The following is a 19,970-nucleotide window of genomic DNA, read 5'->3' as shown; positions in this document are numbered from 1 at the left end:
TCTCCCTTTCTATCCCTTAACAAAAGCAGATGATCTGGTCATCATATGGCTGCCACGATTTCCACGTTACAACAGTGACTACACCTCAAAAAGTACTTCATTGGCTGTAAAGTGCTTTGAGATGTCCAATGGTCATGAAAGGCACTATGTAAATCCAAGTCTTTTCCTTCTCTTTCCTTCCTTCTCTTTCCTTCTCCTTCCATAGTTTTGTATCCGTGATGGACATTGCTGAGACTGGGTTCTTGTACGTTTCTAGAATACAGATTGTGAGTAGTGTCCAGGAACAGTGGTTGGCCTCGACACTAATATTGGAACTGGGTAAATAGCATGCAGGAAAAAGTAGGTGTTGACCAGCTGATTAGTTGAATATCAGTTTGCTTTGTAAAGGAGCTGCAGCTGGTTTTCTGGAAAGGACATTTTATTGGGTTGACTCGATGTTTGAACTAATTAGAAACACATGAGATAATCAGCAGGAAAATGTGAAGTGGGCAAAGAATGAAAGGTCAAAGGAAATCTACAGTTAATTCACTGAAGAGATCCTGTCCGATAAAGTTAGTGCTGATAAATGTCAGCCATTCACCATTAAAGGATGTGGCTCATCATTTTACTGCCAGCATGCAAACCCACTAATGTTGCTGACCTGAAGTTCTGGAGCTTAAAACCATTCACAGTAATTGCAGATTGGAGTGTGGCCGGGACAAGTGTTTGTTGCATTTTTCCGATAGAGAAGTTAAATAGAAAATCTTGATTGAAGTATCGGTGTGCTGAAAAGATGGATGTGTCCTCTTATTATTCCGAAGGGTAGAGACGTGTTACAGTATTTGTGCCGAGATGTGTTGCTCCTCCACAGATTCTCCAGTGAATGGCAAACGGGTACAAAATGCCTCACCAGGCTTGGTTTAAATGAAGTATTTACAGATTTGTTTTCTGCTTAATTATTTTTGAATGACATCTTTATATTTACTTCCACTTTTTGCCCCTCCTTTTATATTTGAAAAACTGGGTCTGTTTTTGTTGACTTGGTATGTGTTTACAATGATGAAGGGATGGTCAGGGTTGAGAGAAATAAATTGTTTCCAGTCGTCTAGAACAAGGGAACATAGATAAATATAAAAGATTTAGGACAAAGAATAGGAGACTTTTTTTTTTACACTATGCTCTTCTAAGGTTGGGGCTGAGTCATGTTACTGGGCAAGTGTGGGGGATAATGAACTCTGCATCTGACCCGGGAGTGCATGATGCTGACATTGGTGGGGGAAATAGGAAGAACCCATTTCACACTTCACAAGTATAACATTTAGAAATAATTATAAGGTTCTGCAAAATTCTCAAATTACCACCCTTTCTTTTTGTCTCTGTTTTTGATTGCAAAATTTACCTCTGGGTACATGGGTGCTGCTATGTTGTTTTTAACTCTTGATTACTGGGTTAAAGACTCATTTTGACAGATTGGCACGCCTTCCATTATGTGAATTCCCTAACTAGCTGTCCTTCTGTTTTTCTGAAGCATGCAAGCTAAACTTTCCATAGTGTGAATATGAATTTGAACCAGTGGAAACTCTGGACGAGAAAAATTCCACTAGACTAGAATGACATGGGTTGGCACGATGTATAACGGTAACTTGCATAGCAGGTCAAAACAGATGGATATTGAATTTAATATGGTGCATGTTTTCAGCTCCGTGACCTGGTTAGGCCACTTTGTACTTTATTTGGAGATAAATTAGACAGTGAAAATTGAGATGAGAGAAATCACTTGTAAGTATACTCGTAAGTATTTAATAGAGCGAGATTTGTGTGAAGTACTGCAATGTGGGCTACATTGTTGCAATAATTTTCAGTAATAGTGCACATGCAACTAAATAGATCCTGGCAGCCCTGAAATAAAGTCCTAATAAGTAAACAGCAGTACACACGGAGGTTGAATTTATGCCACATGTATAGATTTATTGTGTATTCCATATACTATGAAATATTCTGCTTCACGATTTAAAATTATTCCGCTGCCAAGACGGTCCCAAAGTCTCGCAAGTGCTGAGAGGAAGGAATTCTCTGACCTAGCATGTTCCAAAAAAGCTCTGTGGTATGTTCATTTATAAAGGGCTGCAGTTAATGTTTAGAAACCTTGTATTCTTAATTCTGGTTGAAGGACCTGTGTGAAAGAGGGAAATGTATTCAAAATAAAGTGCCCGCAAGCAATCATAACTTATAACTAAAACAGTAGATCGCTTTGCTCTAGACTGGGGAATAAATTAAGTGATTTGTGCAAAACCCTAACTAGAAAATACCATGACCTGAAACAATGAGGCCATTTTATTTTTATATATTTTGCAGGCAAGAAGTTTTATACCATGCCATGAGGAATTCGGGAAAGTTTGTTGTCGTTATGTTACTAAAACCTAGCACTTTCCATTTTGTACATTTCTGAAGCAACGTTTTATCTGTGTTTTTCATTTTTTATTACATATGAACGTTAAAGCATTGATAATCAGTGTAAGATTTTGTACTTGCCATTGAGAAGCTATCAATTTGATATTTGTGCATATAAGCTAAAATTTGCAATCAGCATATATTCTGTTTTTAACCAAAAAAAAAATTAGTCGTGAATAAATTGTCTTAAATCTTGACTAATCGTTTAGATATTTTTCTAACTATTTTAAACTGTTTTCCAGTTTAGTGATGACTGAGTAGAGTAGGCTGCACAAAACACCAACAGAAATGAGCACGGCTGCCCAGTGCCTGGTTCAACTACCTACCCTGATTCATGGCCCATGGGCAGGCTCAGCTCTTCCATTTGGGGAGCGGGGTGGTTGGGAGGGAAATGCTTCACACAAACTTGGAAAGGAAGGTGAGGATCTGGATAGGAAACCATCTGGCCACTGGCCCCACTCCCAGCAGTGATATCTTTACCAAAGTTGATCAAAGTTCCATCTTTTGCATTCGAGGCCCTCCCACAGGATTCAGGAGCCTCAGTTTTCCGGGCTAGTTGAGGGGTGCCCATTCCAAGAAACCTTCTACCTTCACTGGCCAAGAAACTTCTGTTTTTCTAGACGCGAGGGAAAGTGCCCTCTGGGTCTCATGGGGGAGTTGAGGTTCGACTGTTACTTCATGTTCTGACAGTGGGAGAATTCTGACGACTCCTGGATTTGAAGTCAGTTGTGAGTTAAATGTGGAAGATGGTTACATCACTGCAGAAATTTAAGCAATGTGTCAGAGAGGTGCAGACAAAGGAATTTGAGCGCCTTCCACAGAAAGCACTCGAGACATAGAGAGTCCTTCAGCGATACCAGGTTCTCCCATTTGACCTTGCATAAGAATCCAGGGTAGCCGTCGGCAGTGACCACCTTTCTTAAACTGACACCTACATGCCTGCCCTTATTTAGATCATTGGTTTGTCAAGAGCTCACTCCCAACTCATGGCAAGACAGCAATCCAGCAGATCTTGGATCTGATTGTGAGACTGGCCTCTCACAAATTGAAAGTCCTTTCCACATACTTGCCTGTTAAGAATGTGCATGGGAAACCTACCAATTCATCCCCATGGATTATGTTTCCAGTCTTCATCCCCTTGTCTATCTCCTGATGGTAATTACTCTTCATGGAGTAGAGTTCTCTGAGCTGCCTTACTGTAAATGCCCAGTGGCCATTCTTCATACATGAACCTGGGCAACGAGTGTCCACAGTCTGTTTGAACATGGGAAAGCATTCCAGCTGTGCCCAGTCCTATTCTCTCTCGACATCCATTCAGGAGACACTGGTTGGAGCCATAAAAGAAAAGAAAGACTTGCATTTATATAGCGCCTATCACGATCACTGTGCTTAAAGTATTTTTTGAAGTGTAGTCAGTAGGAAAATACTGCAGCTTTGGCTGAGATCAGTTAACCCAGCACAGATTGGGCATTGAACGTGGGACCGTTTGGTCTGTAAAACTCAGTTTAACATCGGTATCATTGCCCATTGGGCTATCAGAGGAGTGCCTATACACGTTCTAACAGACCTCATCAACTGCTTTTATACCATGAAACCTCTGCTGATGACGACCGCTCCTGGGTTGCAATCCTCATGTACAATTGCCAGATTTGCTAAGACAAGTTGCTAAGAAGAGCTGGTTTTAAAAGTGAGTGTGTGTGGCCGCTGGCACATTTACTGTGGAGCTGCAGACACCTGAATGAGCCCCACTTGCCGGTACCTGATGGTCCCTAACCCATTGTGAAAACTGCTTTAAACTCATCTGACAACGCTCCCATAGTTGCAGATGCACCAAAATAATGAACCAGAAAACAAATACTTTAAAGCTCTCCATTTCAGTTTTGTCAAATTTCACAAAATAAACGAGTGGCACTTGCTTGAGCTAAACAGAAATTGATCTCCACAATCCTATGCAATCGCTCTGTGAATTATAGCACTTCAATTTTTTATGATTAGTATAAAAATCTAAAATCCTTATTTTGCAATTTGCATGTGTTAGAATGCAAAGGGGTTGATTCTAATTTTAAAAAGCATATTCAGAGAGCAGTTTACTGGATTGGAGTAGGGGCAACATGGCATCCTGTAGTGCTAAATAGCCTGTGTACAGATTGATCCTTAAGTTACAAATCTCTACCAACCATGAGAAAACCGATCAAGACACTAGCAGGCCCAGGTTAAGGCGCTAAATAAAATAGACAAGTAAGCAGAACAACCAATGAGTTGAATGTAAACATATATAAACTACTGCAAGTGGAAAAATAAAAACGGGCCAAATAAGTACCAAATGTCGGTTGAAGTAGCTAAAATGAAGTTGAAAGATCTATTGGTGGGCATGGCACTCAACATATCAGATCTGTGAAAGAGCAATCTGCAAATTAAATAGAGCATTGAACTATTTGGCAGAACAATAGAACGGGAGAAGCTCGGGCTGAAACAGTGTGTCAGGCCAAACTTAGGGTATAGTGTCAAATCGAAAGGGCAGATTGAAATCATGCAGAGAAGAGCCATAAGACTGATCCTTGGTGTCAGAGGATTGAGTTCCGAGAGAAGGCGGGGAGACATTTGAGCTTTTCTGCTTTTGAGAGGAGGTAACTTTATAGACTTATTAAAGGTACAGGAAAAAGAAAGTCAGAACGCTGCTTAAAATTAAAACATGACAATTGGGGGAAAAAATAGTGAAAGGCAAACTTTAGTTTATCAGGAAGTTCCTCAGCCAGAGTGATTAACACGTAGAATGGATTTGAGGTACGATAATGAAGCAGAAACCATGGAATCATTAGAAACATTTGGAAGCTGTAGAGGAGACAGTAGGTTCTTTCTGGACGGATGAGTAAAAAAAGTTCTTCTGCCCTCAGTCATTGTGTCAACTTTGTTGTTCAGATCTTGGTCAGAAGGTTTTTATGCTGGTCACAGGAGAAGTTGGGTAAGATTCAGCAAAATAATGGGTAGGAAAAGGAAGTTTGGAGATTAGGCCTTGGATTAGAAGTTAAAAGTTATGACTGACAGATTGAAAGAGAGTTTATTGGGCTACCAATGGCCACTAGGATTGGAGTCCCTTTTATATTTCAACTCTTCTTGCATGTTTGCTATCCATGGAGTAATTTTATACAATTCTTGTCATCTACTGCCTTACTGGAAAATGATGTCATGAGTCCCACTGTATTAGTCTGTTCTGATTGCGCTCAATTGTTCTTTTCCACTTGGCTCCATGGTTGCCGTGCTTCAGATTAAGGAGTTACCAAAACACCTCTCATTAATTCAACTCGTCTGATCTGCTGAGTAATAGATGAAGCTACCTTCAGGAGAGTTCATTGTGTTCAAGGGATTATGTTGGTTTGTCTTGCAAGGTAAAATTGAGAACTTGTGGGGTGTGCATTTTAGTTCTATTAAATTACAGCTTGGTAAACGCGGGGGGGAAAACCTGTGTTCTTTCTAATGTGTGTTATATTTGTGTCCTTTGCTAGGTTCAGCCAAGACAGCATCGGATTCTCTTTGAAGTGTTTGATGAAAACCGTTTGGTGAGTACTGTGCTCCAGGCATGACCCCATATCAGCTTGGAATAATTGCTCGAGAGTAAAATAAATGTTATTGTATAATGAAGGTGTCGCCCTGTGTAATGTGGGATAAATCCAGCTCATATTTTCAATTGCAGCTTCTCCATTCAAAGGAGAGATGTCATTGTTTCACCTTTGCAGGACATGTTCCGAATAAGATGAAATTATAGGCATCTCAAGTTCTGTAGTTATACTGTATAGGGCTTGACTCAAATATGAGACCAGTGTAAAATTCTGCATACCATGGTGAAGTCTGCTTATTCCAAGCATAAACCATAACGGCACTTGGTTTTTAAAAAATCCAGTGATACAAATATTTCACATCATAGCAGTGTATGGCTTGGTGTAGACGTTCGTTTCTCAGTAAACAATTGAAAGTTACCGTTTGATAGAAAGGGCTGCTATATTCCAGTGTGTTGTGTGTTTCTCTGGCACCCACGCCATTGGCAGTCTACTGGGTGCTAAGTGGGGTGCAGAAATGGACCAGGTGAGTTTCCTTGAGTGTTCTTCAATTTTCTGTGAGCAAGTGTCGAGCCTCCACTTCACACCTTACCACGTGAACATGCTGTGAAGAGCCCACAAGTGTAACATTTCCGTGCAGTATGATGTAGCGTGTATGGACTTTAGCAAAGCCTTTCATAAGGACACACATGACAGACTGGTCACGAAAGTAAAAGACCATGGGATCCAGGGCAAAGTGGCAAGTTGGATCCAAAATTGGCTCAGAGGCAGGAAACAAAGGTTAATGGTTGTTGGGTGTTTTTGCGACTGGTAGGCTGTATCCAGTGGGGTTCTACAGGATTCAGTGCTGGGTACAGCGGTATCTGGGGGTACTTGTGCATAAAACACAAAAGGAATAGTATGCAGGTACAGCAAGTGATCACGAAGGCCAATGGTATCTTGGCCTTTATTACAAAGAGGATGGAGTATAAAAGTGGGGAAGTCTTGCTATAGTTATAAGGGGTATTGGTGAGGCCACACCTGGAATACTGCGTGCAGTTTTGGTTTCCATATTTACAAAAGGATATACTTGCTTTGGAGGCAGTTCAGAGAAGGTTCACTAGGTTGATTCCGGGGATGAGGGGGTTGACTTGGGAGGAAAGGTTGAGTAGGTTGTGCCTCTACTCCTTGGAGTTCAGAAGAATGAGAGGTGATCTTATCAAAACGTTATAAGGTGGATGCAGAGGGGATGTTTCCACTGATGGGTGAGACTAGAACTAGAGGGCATGATCTCAGAATAAGGGGCCGCCCAGTTAAAACAGAGATGAGGAGAAATTTCTTCTCTCGGTGGGGTTGTAAATCTGTGGAACTCGCTGCCTCAGAGAGCTGTGGAACCTGGACATTGAATAAATTTAAGATAGAAATAGATAGTTTCTTAAACGATAAGGGGTTATGGGGTGTGGGCAGGAAAGTGGAGCTGAGTCCATGATCAGGTCAGCCATGATACTGAATGGCGGCGCAGGCTCGAGGGGTCGTATGGCCTGCTCCTGTTCCTATTTCTTATGTTTTTATGTACTGCTCTGTTTGGCAACACACTGAATTTCCAATGTGCCGTCATCATTTCTGTTCTATAAAGATAGACAGATTTTTGAACGAGAGGGGAGTCGAGGGTTATGGGAAGTGGGCAGGAAAATAGAGTTGAGGCCAAGATCAGATCAGCCATGATCTTATTGAATGGCAGAGCAGGCTTGAAGGGCCATATGGCCCACTCCTGCTTCTATTTCTGAAATTCTTGTGTATAATGCAAATGTAATTTATTCTCATACTTTGTGTGCAGAATCTATGAAATCCTTTGGCTGTTGACGTCTGCGTATTTCTAGAATTTCTATTGCTGTTGAAATGCAATTGATCAGCCTGTCCATTTTCAAAATGGTGGCCATGATCGTGTGGTAGAAGTTGCGCTCCATTTGAATCATTTGGAAATTTCTTTTTAAAGCATATTCATTTTAGCATTTAAAGGCAACATACTTTGCCTTCGGCAATACAAAATGAAGCAATGTAGAATAGTGGTAATGAGAAACTAGAATGGTTGTAAACATTCTGAGTCAGTGCAATGATCAGAATACTGAGCTGGTCTGTAGTAGAAATTCCTGTGCGTTTGACTGTCTGGAACTTTATTTAGGAAAAAAAATCCTGGACTTGAAAGGCATAATGCATATTTTTTTCGACAAAGAGGGCATTGTTCTTTCCAGATGCAATTTTTTTATATAAATGTTTTTGCTATAAAAAATGTAACCAAGTATTTATTCCGTACAAAGAAACTACCTATGCTTCTAGTGCACGGTGTTTGGTCAAGTTAGCTATTTTGTTTGCTTTTTGACTGAGTGCAAAATGAAATGCTCAAAGGACCATTTTTACTTTTATTTGCAGTTCAGAATAACTTTTCCACTTCTGTGCAGTGGTAGAAAATCTTCATAAAAGGCATCTGTTAAAATGCCAACAGTAAATGGCGCAGTTGTTACAGCTTTTCATTACAAGCAGCACATTTTTCCATTGTGTAGCCACAGTTATGCCCGAAGGACATTAAGATGGCCATTATATCGTTACCAAACACTTGCTGTTGGTTCGTGGAAAAAAAGTTACACATTTTATTTCATCGGCTTTGCTGAATGAACTACTATTCCTGCGTAGCAAACTGTTGAGTGCCGGGTTAATGAGGTATTATGTTAAGGGTTTAACTGGAATGTGTGAAGTGTTTAGTCATCTTGTGTCCTGGTTGCACACTAAAATGTGAGATCACTTTTTCTAGCAAGACTTGCAACTTAAAATCTTTGTGACTTTATTCAAAAGAAACTTTCTCTGTCTTGTACACCATATGCTGTGCCACAGCCTGAGGTAGTGTAAAATACACATGCCTAAGGAATCACTTCTGATGTGTTAAAGTTGCCCCCTTTTTTTTTACATGATTATAACTTGATGGATAGAGTATTTGAAAAATGCTTCCCCATAAAAATACATTTCTTATTCAGTACTTTTGACTCTCTGCAGCTGATTGGAAAGCTGCTGGAAGAAAAGAATGTAGCTCCTTTGGCACAGTCATGAGTTTCAAATGTCAGGATGTGGCATTTCTGTGTATGAAGAGAGAAGTTTTTCATAGTTAGCCACACTGAACAGGCTTGACAAGCACGAGCAGTCCAGCACCAGCAGGATTTCAGTCCAGTGGGAGTCTAATAATAGTTTTGTTTTTGTTTTCTTATTTTTTTTTCTTCTTGCAAGGATTTACTGATAATCGGGTCTATTTTAGATGGTTGGAATTCAACGTGTCCAGACTGCAGGACTGGAAACGTGAGTTTAAAATTACTATCTGCGATGAGCCAATTCTTTCTTAACACGTTGAAGAACTGACGAAAGCAAGTTGTGCTCGATTGTACACGCATAGCTTTGGAGCGCTCTCGCTGTTACCAGCAGTAGCTTCCTGTGTATTTCCCATATCCCAGCCGTTTAACATTGCGGGTAGTACTCGGAAACCCCTTTGATACCGAAGTGTGCTTGATGTCGTTCTTTGAAAATTCTTGTAATGCAATACTAAGGGGTAAAAATATGATGTTGGTTCAGTGTAGGGCGAAACGTTAGAAGCTTCAGTGCCTAGAGTAGTGCCACATACTTTGCCTGCCTGGTTGGGACGAGATGTCATATATGAAACCGAAATGCAAGAAGATTGTTGATTTTGGGTTAGATTCAGTCATTCATGCAAGCCAAGGAGGTTTAATTGAAGCAAGATTGGCTGGAATTCAAACAGTGTGCAGCAGCTGAGCTCCTTGTAAAGGTTGCTGGATTTTCAGTGCTGTGAAAGGGAGCGTGCCTTCATTTCGCACAGTTACAGACATCCATGGATTTTCATACTTGTGGGAGATATTCCTGCGATCATGGATTTTGCTGCTGGATACTTTTAAGTTCCCAGGCTTAATAGCCATGGTTCAATAATGATTGGAATGCTGCTTGTCGCTTCAGCTATTTCTGCTTATCTGCAGCTACTGATGGTGACTGTATCCCAAGTGTTGGTGCTTGCATATGATTGCCTTCAGCTTTCCTGCAAAATGTGAGCTTTTAAGCAGCTCGGACCCATTCCAACCTCGGACCACGTTTGGTTTTTCTTCGGAAATAAGAATGGCCCGCCGTTTACGACTGCATTTCGCAGCAAGGAGGAGCAACACTGACCCACTGTCTGAAACCTCTGGAGAGGGCTTGGAGCGCAACATTCGTATGACAGTTGAGACTGTACCAATAAATTCAAGGAAGAATGTTAATCAAGTGACTACGCTTGAGCCTGTGGTGGTGCACACAGTGTCACAGGATGAACGTATCCTGCAGCGCAGTTCGTCGTTGTTTATACCACAGGTTAGTAACAGTGATCATCGCTGCAAAAAGAGCTCCACTTTGCAAATATCATTACAGTCCAGACAGTCCAGTGGGCAGTGTGAATCCAGTAATAGCAGCAGTGGCAGCGAGGGTGGTTCGTGCAACAGCAGCAACAGCAGCATTTCTTTTGACCAAGAACTTTTGGAGCGCTCGGTGGGGTCCACCAAACCGGCGGCGAAGTTGAGGAAGTCCAAGGTGCCATTGAGGCGTTGTTCGTCGCTGGTGATTTTCCCTCAGAGCCCGTGCAACACTCCGCCCGCGACACCCACCAGCCCAGATCCTTTTACAGCTCGCAGCAGCAACTCCACACTGAACAGATTCCTTCATTGCTCCCATGAACCAATTCAAGATGAAGATCAGGCTGTGCCTAAATCCAAAGAAACAAGCACGTGTTTTGTTGCGACGGCAGTTAATGGACTGCGATTGTCGAACCCAGTCTGTTCTTCCACTGAAGTCAGAGACGTTAAGCCACTTCATTGCAATGGGCAACAGCCTGTGAAAAGTCGAGTAATAGATTATGGCGAGGAAGAAGCCGAGTCCCGGGGAAAAGTGAAGAAACTGCACAGACCTTCGAATCACATTCTGCATTTTAATTACCAAAGGGCTCTTGTATTAGGAGCAGAGACCAAGGAAGGACAAATTCACCGTGAATCATTTGTAAAGGAATTTAAGCAGAGCTCTTTAAATACTGGACACACACGGTATCATCATATCAAGTTAATTAGGAGCACGTCGGCATGTTTACCTTCACTCAAGCATTCAGAGTGCCAAGTTAATGTCAATGGGGTTGTAGAAAGGGAAATTATAAACAAACAAAACAAGCGCCCCATCTTCCAAAGGAGCCACTCGCTTGAAGTTCCCTGTCGGCTGGTTTCCAGTTATCACTCGAGACCTAAACTTTGCTGTTCAAAAGTCGGGATGCCTCATTTACAAATTCATGTAACTCCCAGATCAGAACAAAAGATCTTTATTTCTGAGGAGGAAATAAGCGGAAAGTACAAAAAGGAAGCTATTGGAAGTGTTTGGGGACAAGAGTGCAAGGTAAGCGAATTCAATGAGTTGGCCAGACAGGTTACAATGTTGGATTTGTGAAATAGATTTCTGTGGCAGGCCTGTAACCCGTCTCAAAGACTGTTTTGAATTAAAATAACATCACTTTGTCTCCTCTGCTTCCTACTCTTAATGCCAAATTGCGGGCAGTGTCTGCAGAATTAATAATGGTTTTGTTTAGCAGTGTGTGGGGGAGTGGAAGCTGTATTCGAAAATGTAGGCAACCTTGAAATTAAATTTACTTCAATTTTTTTTTTACTACTTTTAACATTTATCACAATGATGACTGCAGACAGCTGTGTCCATATGTTGGTTTGCTCTTAAGATTTTAATTAAGAGCAAACTAATTATTTAATGATACTGGTCAGCTCTGTGGATAAGGACTGTATGTCTGGGGGGTTTAAAGAATCTGAAGCATGTTGCACATTCTATAGATATCCTTTAATGTAAAATTGTTTTTAGGCCAAAGAATTTCCATGCCTAGTAACATTATTTGGCTCCTTGATAGAAAATCTTTAATGGAGCTCTCTCTCAGGAAAGCAGTTTAGATTAGGTGCAGGACTCTAAGCAGGAGTTAGTGTCCTGTATTAGCACTTGAGCACACAAAAATTGCTTACTTGACCTGTACAACCAATCAGAATTCAGACATTTTACTGCTGCTAACTTGCATCTCTGGGTGAGAAGTAATTTATCTGGTAAGACACGTATGAACTAAAAATATTCAGATTTTGCCACTTGCAGTACAGCATACTTGAAAGCACATTGGATAAATCTAGCTTATAATGAGATAGATACCAACACAGCAATGTCTTCACACAGCAATGTAAAAATTCCAGTATGCTCAGCTTAGGACATCACAGTGCCATTGACGATCTGTATTTAAACAATCTGCCTGATGATGCTACAACTAAATGCACATTAAACTTTGAATGCTGCTTAATGCTGAGTTGGACAATAAATAATCGTACAATAAATAATTGTACAACTCAGCCTTTAAGATGTAGCCTTTACAAGCTACTTTTGTACATCCAAACTCGTTCCCTGCTGTTTAAAATGTTTGTGTTTGTAGTTTAGTTAACCATAAGAACTATCTATTAATAATTTCCCTTTGAGCATCTCGGTTGCCTCCTGTGAACCCCACCAAGCCCCTTTCCATTTATAATGTGCATTATGTACAATTTCTAGAAATTGTTACAATACTTCTGCTGCAAGAAGCAAAAGTTAGTTGGAACTGACGTGAGCATGTTTGGAATAAAAACAAGCCTGTATTTCCAGATTGTATCTGTTTTAGAACCTAGAATCTATTATTTTTTTTAATTCCCCCTTTTAGTTTCTACATGAGCTGATCACTTTTTGCTTAATGCAGTCAGTGCGCATGTGTTGGCTTTAATTTATAAGAGATGATTTGCGTTGTTGAAATATATAGACAGTTAGGCTATCCCTTTGTTTTATAAACTGAATCCAAGTTAGCATGGCTAAATATAGCAGAACGTAGACCCGATTTAAATATATTGCTCCCAGAATATTTCATCAGACTCCAGATAGTCTGGCCTGACATACTGATATGGAAGGGCTGTGTTCAAATATAACAACTTGATATTAGAGTAGCGGTGGTCGCTGTCGTCCATCTGTACGCAGCAACCATGAAATTAGATCGGTACCATGGTTGGGTTCTGTTGTGCTTGCAGATGTGAAAGGTCCACTTTCCTCTTTCACTTGGGCATTAGACTTCAGCAACAAAGTATCAGATGTCCTGCTGGCTATAATTAACAGCTTGTTAAAGGCTACTTTTAAAATCCAGGCAGAAAGATTTGACTACTGTTTTGTGACAAGTCTATTACCCTCAGACACTCTAATCATCTGGATGTCTTAATCATCACTTCTGTAACAATAATAGTATTAAGTGGAAAATAGGAGCGTTGTCCACAGCAAGGTTAGAAGTTTTAATTTCAGAGATGAACCTTTTTTTGAGATTGACAGCTATTTTACTCATTTGTTCAATCCCTGCAGATAATTGAATATTGCCATTAGCCTGCAGGGACGCCCTCATGGCAAATGGCCTCTTAAGAAATTCACACCCTAAGCAATCAAGTAGTTTCTCTTTCACCCTCCCTCCCACCATGTTCTTGGGCTTTATTCTGGAGCTTGCCTTTGAGCATTTCACTCTTTTTTTTTATTGGGAGCAGATTAGTTCCCTGCATCAGAGAAAGATTGTTGACCATTTCTGTTTGTCTGTTTGCAAAAGTTTCCAAATGTTTCCTACAGCTTTGGTGCTGATCACGAGGAATTTCCTTCTGAAGGTCCACGTGTAGTTTTAAGTCTAAATTCTCATGCTGCTTTATTGAAGCCACCTTGAATTGTGGCCCTGGGCAACGTATCTTCATTAACCTGACTCATTCCGGCTATGCCTTGACTACTGGTCAATGCCAGCTTTTGGTTTTAGAATGCGTTGACGTGCCACAAAGTATACCTCGTGACTGATTCATAATATCGGTTTGTCCTTCACTGTTGAATGGCATCTTTGAGTGTGACTGTTTGCTTCAAATTCAGCCCAAGGGTTCAGTGTAACAGACTCGTGCAGTGAAAGACAATCCTAACTACAATAGTGACTGCTTTTTCTTGGTGTAGAGACCTGGGTCCGGTTCAATACAGAAGCCACTCTGGGGTCAGGCATAGATTCTGGTATGGGCAGGGAGCATTCATGGCAATGTTCTCACAAAGGTCCACCTGTCAAGTTATGTTCCATGCCAGTGCTACAGTTGGCAAGAAGGCTTTGGGGCATTCCCCCCCCCCCCAACATCGGTCATGAATCAGTCCAACCTCTGGGTTTCGACTTTAAGCCAACATCCATTTTGGTCGAGTGACAAAATCTGGTCAGATGCTTGTGCAATTCCATCAGTCCTACAGTACAGCCTTGCAGCACTGCTGAAGTAGATCCATCTCTGTATCTGGTGTCAATCCAGGTCATTTCTGTCACTGAGCTCCAAAGGATTTGGCTGAAATAACAGAGTTGACCCACTGACACCAGCATTCCTCCTCAAAGAGAAAGAGCAAAGAATCAAGTGCAGGGCGCCCTTTAGGAACTTCATTAGTGTTGTGTTCTCAGCCATTAAGAACTTGTCCAAGCATGCAGTCAGTTTGATAAAGACTCGCGTTTCTATAGCGCCTTTCATGAACATTGACATCCCAAAGCACTTTACAGCCAATTAAGTATTTTTTTGGAATGTGGTCACTGTTGTAATGTAGGAAATGTGGCAGCCAATTTGCGAACAGCAAGCTCCCACAAACAGCAATGTGATAATGACCAGATAATCTCTTTTTTTTTTTTAGTGATGATGGTTGAGGAATGAATATTGGCCAGGACACTGGGGGATAACTCTCCTGCTTTTCTTTGAAATAGAGCCATGGGATCTTTTACATCCATCTGAAAGAGCAGACGGGGCCTTGGTTTAATGTCTCCTCTGAAAGTCGACACCTCTAACAGTGCAGCTCTCCCTCAGTACTGCTCAGGGAGTGTCCGCCTCGATTTGTGTGCTCCAGTCTCTGGAGTGGGTCTTGAACCACAACCTTCTGACTCTGAGGCGAGAGTGCTACCCACTGAGCCACAGCTGATGCACCCATTACTTTTTGTTACGGTTTGTCCATTGTGGGTTTTGACCTTTATTGATGACCTTTTTGACCCTCTGAATTTCTGACCGCTCATTTTTTTTTTTACTTCAGACTTTACTGAGCCTCACCTTGGCACTGCGTGTTACTGAACTGCACACATTAAGGACCGATGCAATTTATCATTTTGTGTGCATTTCGGGGAAGTCAGGTTCTCCAGCCTTTGTCCATAATTGTCGCAGAAAATTCCAGTGCTGAAGTTTTATCCACCATCTTAGTTTTTCCATTGAAACGTATCACTTGGGTGATGTACAAAGAGCCTTTTCTGTAGTTAGGATGAAAGAGTTGTGGAACTAGACAATTTATGATCCAAGGTCCTGGCAGACGAATTACTAACTCTGTGAAAACACAAAATATATCACGAATAAAATTCTGAGTTGGTGCCGCTGTTATGCAGCTCATCATGCAACTCTGGAGTTCCTAATCAGACCCTGGAACACATCATTGAGCACTGCCCTCAGAGGAAATTCGTAGATGTCCACGCTGTAACACTGGAAGCTTTGGCCTGGATATCCAACTTAGACATTGATATTTGATTTGCTTTGCTCCTACCATACGAAAGGGGAAGAGACCCAGTACATTGAAATCAATGGGTATTGCTATAGTGGCAATTACACCTGCTGTTCGTCCTTCAGTGGTGGCAATTCAACCATTACAGGAATGTTCTTAGTTGTTCTGGAGATGGCACTGTAACATTCCTTATCCTGTTGCAACTAGTACAGCTATAAGACATGTCATTTCCTCTGATTAATTGTGAGTATGACTACAAGCGATTTGCTCGTAGTATGTCACATATTTGGGGTAGCATCAGATTCTTTGCCAAATCGCAGTAACTGAGAACATTAGTTGTGTACCGCTTTCCCACTGTGGTTTGACCCCCATTTTCGAGGGACATGTCCTCCAGGGACACGTGTGCTGGGGCGTATATTATGTCTGTCACTGCAGCTGACCCAGAAACAGACTAGTCTGTATTATAGGCATGGAGCAACGCTTGGCTGAGTTACAGGTGAGATTTTCTATTGGTTGAGAAGAGCTGTGCGGTCAGTCACTGTTCAGCTGGCAGAATAAAGGCATAGAAATAAAGGCGGCCATTGAACAGTTTTAACAAAAATAAATAAAAGATGAACTTTAGACCACCGCTGACGCAGAACATAAATCATACAAGAGTCTTGCAGGTAATATTGCCAATGTTGACTCAGGCTGGCAACAACAACATTGAACTACACTTAGCACTAGTATTAAAAAGTCCCATATAGATTTGATTTCACTAAATTATCTTTGTACAGGGTGCAATGTGTAGTCTATATTTTGCACTGCACATGTGCATGTGTATATAATCTGTTTATGAACTTTTAAATGAGCCATATTTCTTAAGTTGTTGCCGAGGTAGTAATTACTTCAGATAGATGATCATTAAGAAAGATTTCATGGTCTGCAAAGAATGTTCAGTAAGAAAGCAATAATGCCATGTACTCAGATATAATACAATTACGTGTCACTTACCGTAGCAAATTTCAAAGTCGTCTGGTGCCACAGCTGTTTGAAATTTCTTGCTAAGAAAGTGAAACTGAGAGAATTTAAGGCTGCTCATTATGTGGATTTGTTGCTTTGTTATCTGACCATTTTATGCCAAATTATCTGGTTAATACATCAATTGCAACATTAAATTTACATAGTAAAACCGCCATTACAAATTACGTGTGATTAATCGGAAAATAAATGGGCAATTAACTAATTTGAGGAAAAGATTGTAATGGAAGCATTACTGGCCCACCCAACAACAAAGCGCATTTGGATACCAAAGAATGATTTTATTTCCTCTTTTTGATAGCAATGGGTAGTTCATTTGATTTCGAGTTAACTGGGATTATTTTTGAATACTGCCTTCTGAGCGGCTGTTTGGAATATTACCAAATTATGTATCATTATTAAAAATATCCGGTAACTTCACTGTTTTAGTTTGTTGTATAAAGTGGAAGCTGTGGTCCTTGATTTTGATGACCCCTGTTCTGTTTCTTGCAATTTAAGTTAAATTATTTATCATTTTAGCAGTTGATTTCATCCTCGAAAGGAACAAACACTGTGGGTAAATATATGTACGTGGTTTATATGGAGCTTTAAAATGTGAATAGGTAGGAAAACATTTTGTTGCCAGTATTGTACATGACCATAAAAGGCTCACCAAAGCCCTCATTAAAATATCGTTTAATGTTGAAATATATTTGCCACCACAGGGGATAGAGCTCTGATGGTGCAATTTGGTACAGTTCAACAATGCAAAGATCTTCTGTACTTGTAAATAGAAACTGTGTGAGGTCACTTTTCCAGTGGCTATTAAGGATTCGTGGTTTTTTTCAGTCATATAAAGAACATTCATTCTTCCGGTGTTTAGATGAGTAGAATGCTGGGGGGTTTTTAACATCGATTGAGGTTTTTTTTTAAAAGTTGTGTTAGTTCAGATTGTGGTCTGTTATTTTTTGATTTGATAGGTTATATTCTCTCCAACAAAAATCATGTAACTTTCATTAAGCATTGCAGACTTGCGTTTGGTAACAGCTGAACTCACATCTCATCAACTACACAATTGTATTCAGTGCAAACATGTTCCGTTTGTTTATTCACTCCTTTCAAAACACCTCTTAAACAGGGGCACTTTATTCTCTTAGCTTCTTGTCCCTTCCTGGCGGAGTTGAAAAGGAGAATTGGTGGAATCAAATCTGTCACAAGTTGCAATTTGTATTCCGAAGAGTTTTCTAAATGAGATGGTTCTGGCTAAATCCAGAGAAAGTGCTCCATGTGATGGAATGCACCAGGACCTCTCGTGGTCTAGTATGTGGGTTGAAGAATATGATTTCAGTAAAACAATAATTTAACTTGGGGTGGCTCGATGAAAAGTGAGGTCAGACAGCGAGTTAATCTTTCGAAATAAATGGAATACTGAAACCAGCAACGTATTTAGAAGTTGTAAAGAAGCTGAGAATGGAGCCACACTGGTTGCAAGAATGGACTAAACTAACAGCAATATCATAAAGATTAACATCAACATTTATAGCTTGGTTATATTCCAGGTAAATAATCAACATGAAGTTGTGTCATACCCAAATAAAGAGGGAAGCTAAGCTGTTTATGCTCCTTCCTACAGTTCACTGCCACTTTCCCCATGTGTCTTGATTCAGTTGGTATTACTTGCCTCTTGAGTCTGAGGTTGAGGCTTCAAACCCCATCCTAGACTTCAGCACTTCATCTTAATTGCAGTACTGTATCGTCAGACAGTGCTGTCTTTGGGTGAGATGTTAAACTTGCCTGCTCAAGTGGATGCAAAATATCTTGTGGCAAGATTCTAGTGTCCTGGCCAACATTCCTCCCAAACCAACACCAGGAAATATATATGATCAGGTGATTCATTTGTTTGCTTTGTGCAAACAGGGTACTGTGCCTACATAGCAGCGGCTGCACTTCAAAAGTAATCAATTGCTGATGAGCCATTTTCGGATGGCTTGAGGGTGTAATAAGGTGCTTTCTAAATATTTGTGTTTCCCATCCTTTTCTTTCTTTCCTCCTTTCCCTTCCTTTTATCACAGGACCCCTGAGACCTCTTCCCCCCCCCCCCCCCCCCCCCGACTCTGACAGACACCTTGTGGGATAAACCAGCCTAAACCTAACATCACTCAGTTGGGATTGCGTCCACATTTGATCCCGGGCAGCCCCATAAAATTTCAGTCGGCACAGCATGCGCGTGGCACTGACCAGATTGCTCGTAGTGACTTTGCAAGACAACTTCTATGATTCTGTTTATGAGCAGCTGCGGTGCCTCCATTAACATGTGTAACTCAAAGTGGAATGGTGTGATGCTGCAAACCACCGTTCAAACTTCATACATAACAAATTGTGAACGCATACCTTTTTATATATATATATATATTTTTTTTTATTCCAAAATGAAATTGCCATCTAGATGAAACTAGAAGACAGATATTCTGTTGTTTTGGCCATGGGTCCAGAATAAGGCTCAACTGATGGTTGCTGTGGTTGGCACAGAATTGTTGGTGGAATGTGCCTGCAGCCTAATATTTGGAACCAGGAGGAAAAATGTCACTACTAAAGCAACACTGGAGATAAGTTGAGGGTAGACTTAAATAACAGTTGGATTCACAAAGCCATGTAGTTGGCTGATGAACTGAAGGGGAATGCTGTTAAAGCCAATGTGCTTAATTTACTACATACTCTCGTGACAGCTGATGCATCAGTATTTTGGTGCAAGTGGTAAAAGATATTAGGCATTTATCATGAGAAGTAAATTTTCCTGAATGTAATTTGCAGGTTGAAAATGACAAGTATCATTTGGAGTGTAGATATTTGAAACTTGACCAGTAACTCCAGATTTTTGTTGCTGATTACTTTACATCTGTAAAATGCGTGTATACATTAGAGACTAATTTTGCATTCATTTAGTGCAAGCCCCACAGGGTGGACATAATGACTGAATTCAGTGTAATAGCATGTTGTAAAACACTACAGTCTGGTCTGTCTAGCCCAAAGAGCATAAATTAAATGTGGTCCAATGCCTAACTTACCACTTAAGTATTTGCAGTTGTCTTTTGAGAAATGTTGTAGCTTTTTGACCCCATAAAAAAAAATCTGAGCATTAATGAGGCAACATAGATGAAGCACATGAATTTGAAAACTACATATTCAATCATGTGAACAATAGAACCCCTGAGTATTTTCATAAAATTGCAGGCGTGCACGTGTCTCAAATATTTATGACAATGAATAAAAGAAACCATGATTTTTTTTTAAAAAAACAACTTGGGAGGTGAACGTGTGTCCATTTATGAATCCAACTACTATTTAAGGCTACCCTCAACTTAT

At 40.6% G+C, this 19,970-nt stretch overlaps 1 protein-coding gene across 3 annotated transcripts in view; it reads left to right on the top strand.

Moving 5' to 3' along the window:
• LOC139227528 (E3 ubiquitin-protein ligase NEDD4-like) overlaps nt 1–19,970 on the top strand; it is a 131,141-nt gene that overhangs the window by 37,102 nt on the left and 74,069 nt on the right. For 2 of the 3 annotated variants that reach the window (XM_070858332.1, XM_070858331.1), the window contains exon 5: nt 5,934–5,987. In XM_070858332.1, coding sequence (XP_070714433.1) covers nt 5,934–5,987 — 54 coding nt within the window. Of the gene's footprint in view, nt 1–5,933; nt 5,988–10,130; nt 11,424–19,970 lie in introns of those variants that run through there. The other variant, XM_070858330.1, reaches the window with a different exon arrangement.

This window comes from Pristiophorus japonicus, chromosome 17 (genome assembly GCF_044704955.1).
Source record: "Pristiophorus japonicus isolate sPriJap1 chromosome 17, sPriJap1.hap1, whole genome shotgun sequence".
Classification (NCBI taxonomy): Eukaryota; Metazoa; Chordata; class Chondrichthyes; family Pristiophoridae; genus Pristiophorus; species Pristiophorus japonicus.
Note: the sequence above shows the minus strand (reverse complement) of the source record. Positions and strands in the feature narration are given on the sequence as shown.